Source organism: Triticum aestivum, chromosome 6B (genome assembly GCF_018294505.1).
Source record: "Triticum aestivum cultivar Chinese Spring chromosome 6B, IWGSC CS RefSeq v2.1, whole genome shotgun sequence".
Taxonomy (NCBI): domain Eukaryota; kingdom Viridiplantae; phylum Streptophyta; class Magnoliopsida; order Poales; family Poaceae; genus Triticum; species Triticum aestivum.
Window position 1 is genome coordinate 188,790,633 of NC_057810.1, and position 3,761 is coordinate 188,794,393.

Here is a 3,761-nt window from a genome sequence, read left to right on the forward strand (position 1 = left end):
ATGGTCGACAACGGCCACCGCGAAGAAGCGCACAAGAGTTGGCGGTCACCACGCCACGACCAATGGGCAGATACTCTGACCCGCAGACAATTCCTAGAGCCAAACCGTCTACGTTGGTTAGAGGATTTAGACGGTTTCGTCGAGCAAACCGCCTCCAAAATTTAGTGCAGACGGTTTCGGCTATCCAACCACCTTGGAGTGATTATTACAGGCAGCTTTTGTCCTGCTTGGTCACAATAGCTTCCCGAGGGCCGCTGCCATTGCCCTTGCTAGTGCGTGTTGGTATGAGAGAAGTAGACCCGAGCCCCCCTCGCGTTAATTTGTATCTAAAAAACACGTCAACAAGCTATTTTAAGATCTCCTTGCAAATAACCAAATAGTGAAAATAGATTTTTATCCGGACTAGCGATTTAGAAACGGTGCATTTTAAAATTTTACTCCCTCCGTTCAATATTATAAGATGTTTGGGCATTTTTATACGGACTACATACGCATTGAAACGAGTGAACAAACACATTAGAAGTTTAGAACGTGTGTACCCACGTACGGTTTAGAAGAAATAATAGAATGAAGGGAGTAGAAAATAAGTTTACATAAATACAACTATTTTTTATGTCATGATGACTTCCAAATCATTGTGTGTACGCCGTGAAGTGAGAGGCGCGTTCACCATTTAGCATCTGGGCACAGAAAGATCCTCCTTTCAAAAAAGGTCATAAAGCAACAGGGACCGTGACAGGTGGGCCCTGCACGTCCGTCCCTCCTTTGACAATGCTGACTTCTTCTCCGCCTCTTCTTCTTTCCTATGTTCTCTTGTGCGCTGCAGAGCAGCCTCGCCTGGGAAGGTCTCCTCGTCATCGTCGTCGCCCATGGCGGTGGCGATCTTCCTCTCGGGCTTCCTCCTCGGCCTCCTCGCGCTCGCTCTCGCGGAGGGGGCGGCGCTTCTCTGGGCGGTCCGCGCCCTGCGCCGCCGGGGGCCAAGGCCTCCGCCTCCTGAGGCCGCCGCCGCCGAACTCTGCGGCGACCGGCCGTTCCCCGCCGAGAAGCAGGTCAATAAACTCGAAATTGTCCCGCGTGCTCTCCCATTTCTACCAATTTCCTCCTCCTATTTTCCTGCGTCGCAATTGCAATCCTATGGAGTAGGCAAGCCAAGCAAATGGGGGTCTATCAATAGCTTGCAGGAAAGCTCGTTTACTTTATGCAGAAAATTTCTTGGAACCAGATTCTTTCGCCTATCTCTAATTGTTGCGACTGAACTCCTGGTGGTGATTGGGGAATCGATCTGTTCTCCTGAATTTGCACCTTCGCTCTGTTCTGTTGGATATAGTGCAAAGCAATAACCTGCATCATTTCATTTAATTTTGCTACTAGGCCATCAATTAGCCGTACTGACCATTAGACAAACTCTCACACGCTGTGCCTGGTGTTGCTATGAGCCAGGTATGCTCACAATTTGGATCATTTCACCTGACAGCCATACTTGTTGCAGGGTTTTCTCTGGATGTTAGAGCCAGGAAAGGTGCCAAAAGTTAGAAACGGCAACCGCCTACCACCAACTGGGGTTCAGAAAGGCGTGAAGGATAAAAAGAACATCGTCGAGGTTTCTCCGATAAGGATGCCGGCTAAAATTCAAGGCCACTCGCTTGTCTTGACAGGTTCCGATGGTTCTCAGATAACCATTGAGCTTCTGGATTGCACTGTTCTTGCTGTTTCTGCTTCTAACCTACCGTCACGTAAATGGTTTGTGCATATAAAATTTGTTATCATACACTGGTCTTCAACGTTTTTGCGCCTCATTAACTCATATTTATGTTCAGTGTGTATCTTGTTCAATGTGTGACTTGTGTTACCAATATCATAGCTTTGACATATGGTAGGTTATATAAGCATGCTTATATTTTGGATTCAGCTAAAGACTAAGAATGCTTTATTTTTCAAGTTAGATGTTCTTAAAGAGTGACTATATTTTCCTACTTTGCCTATTTGAATGTGGATACTGCAATACACTTTGCATATGCACTCTAGTTTCAATGTAAGTACTATTTATATTTATCCATTTTCTTTCAGGTCTAAGAGGTATCCAATAAAACTAGAAAGCAAGGGATCTGAGATTTGCAAGCGGAGCAAGGTATGCTATCTTTATGTGGACACCTCTTGGGAGAAAGAATCATGGTGTAAAGCACTTCGTCTTGCATCTTCTACAGACAAGGAGAAACTGAAATTGCATACCAGGTTGAGTGAAGAGTTCAGAAGTTACATATCCTCTTTACACGCTGGATACCCTTGTTTCCTGAAACCAACTGCACTTTCTGCTGAGGATCGTGAAATTATGGACAAGGCAGTAAAGTCTGATGGGTCGTCAAAAATGCGCCTTTTCCTTAAGAAGTTGGCTAGGAAGGCGTCTATAAAAGCTCCCCAGATGACTAGAACAAGCTCAGCCTCAGCACAAGCAGAAAGAAAGACGTTCCAAAAAACACGCAGCTACAATGGTGCCGCACTGATTGATGCACAAGAAGAAAGGTCAAGCAGTAGTTCATCATTACTAGACATAAAGCAACCCAGTACGCCTAGTTCTGATTTCAGTTACAGCAACAGGTTCTCAGATTCTCCTGAAACAAATGTAGATGAAAAGTTTGCTGACGAAGGCACACTTTGTTGGAACCTCCTAATCTCTCGGTTGTTTTTTGATGCTAAAATGAGTGATGATATAAGTAAATCCATTAGAACACGCCTTCAGGTTAGATAATGCTTACATTTAAAACAAGTAAACTCATCCTTCAAACATACTTGCTAATGGTTAGTTTTCTTGTTTTTCAGCGAAAATTGTCAAACATGAGAACTGCCTCCTATATTGGTGAAATTACACTTACTGATTTCAGTCTTGGGGAACTTCCACCATATTTGCGTAGGATGAGAGTCGTCCCAAGGGATCTCAATGAACTGTGGGCTTTCGAATTTGATTTTGAATATTGTAGTGAAATAATACTGAATGCTGAAGCAAGACTTGAGGTTCAGGAACCAGAGCTGAAAAAAGACATAATGAGAACTAATCCCGAAGCGGATACTAATGGCAACCAATCTGGACCTTCGCAACTTTTGGCTTCTGTAGTGGAAGATGAAGATGAGGCAGGTTTGTTTGAATTTTCCAGACATTTTCTTTCTATTGCTTAATATTTCTCAGAATGACCATTTCGTTTTTTATGCAAATAACTAAGCTCATAGTAAATGATGTATCAAACTCCTCCCAAAACTAGTGTTTGAATTGTTATGTTCACATATTTCGGCTCATGTCCATGTGCTTCTTGACTTCCTTCCATCATAACTGCATGCTGTGCATAATCATATCCTAATTGCTTATGTTCTTTCCTTTGACCCGTCGGAAGCAAGTTTCTTTATTCAGTACTTTATAACTCAAAACTTACTGCAACGAGTGAAACTTGTGAATTTGCAGTCGTCTTGATGCATAATCAGTGACTCGGAATGCTTGTTTATCTTTTGCACCAGATGTGTTAAGGTGCTCAAAGAGCACTGGGAGGAAATCAAGGTGGAAAAATATCTTGCATTCAATCACTGATCATGTCTCTCAGGTTAGTTCGTGTTTTACTTTCTTATTACACAGACTGCAGTACTGTACTGTTTACGCTTTAGACATCCAATTGGTAGTGAACATTGAACTAAGGGTTGCGCATGAAAATCTAGTATGGCTATCTTTAGTGAAGAGTTTTTCCTGCAATTTAAATTAACCATGTTTACCTGACTCC

The 3,761-nt window shown here is 43.0% G+C and overlaps 1 protein-coding gene across 1 annotated transcript in view; it reads left to right on the plus strand.

Moving 5' to 3' along the window:
- The first annotated feature begins 769 nt into the window (after positions 1–769).
- LOC123136506 (testis-expressed protein 2) overlaps positions 770–3,761 on the plus strand; it is a 4,675-nt gene continuing 1,683 nt past the window's right edge. Inside the window, exons 1-5 of the mRNA XM_044555895.1 lie at positions 770–1,049; positions 1,490–1,740; positions 2,068–2,737; positions 2,818–3,130; positions 3,505–3,587. Coding sequence (XP_044411830.1) covers positions 870–1,049; positions 1,490–1,740; positions 2,068–2,737; positions 2,818–3,130; positions 3,505–3,587 — 1,497 coding nt within the window. The 5' untranslated portion in view covers positions 770–869. The remainder of the gene's footprint in view (positions 1,050–1,489; positions 1,741–2,067; positions 2,738–2,817; positions 3,131–3,504; positions 3,588–3,761) is intronic.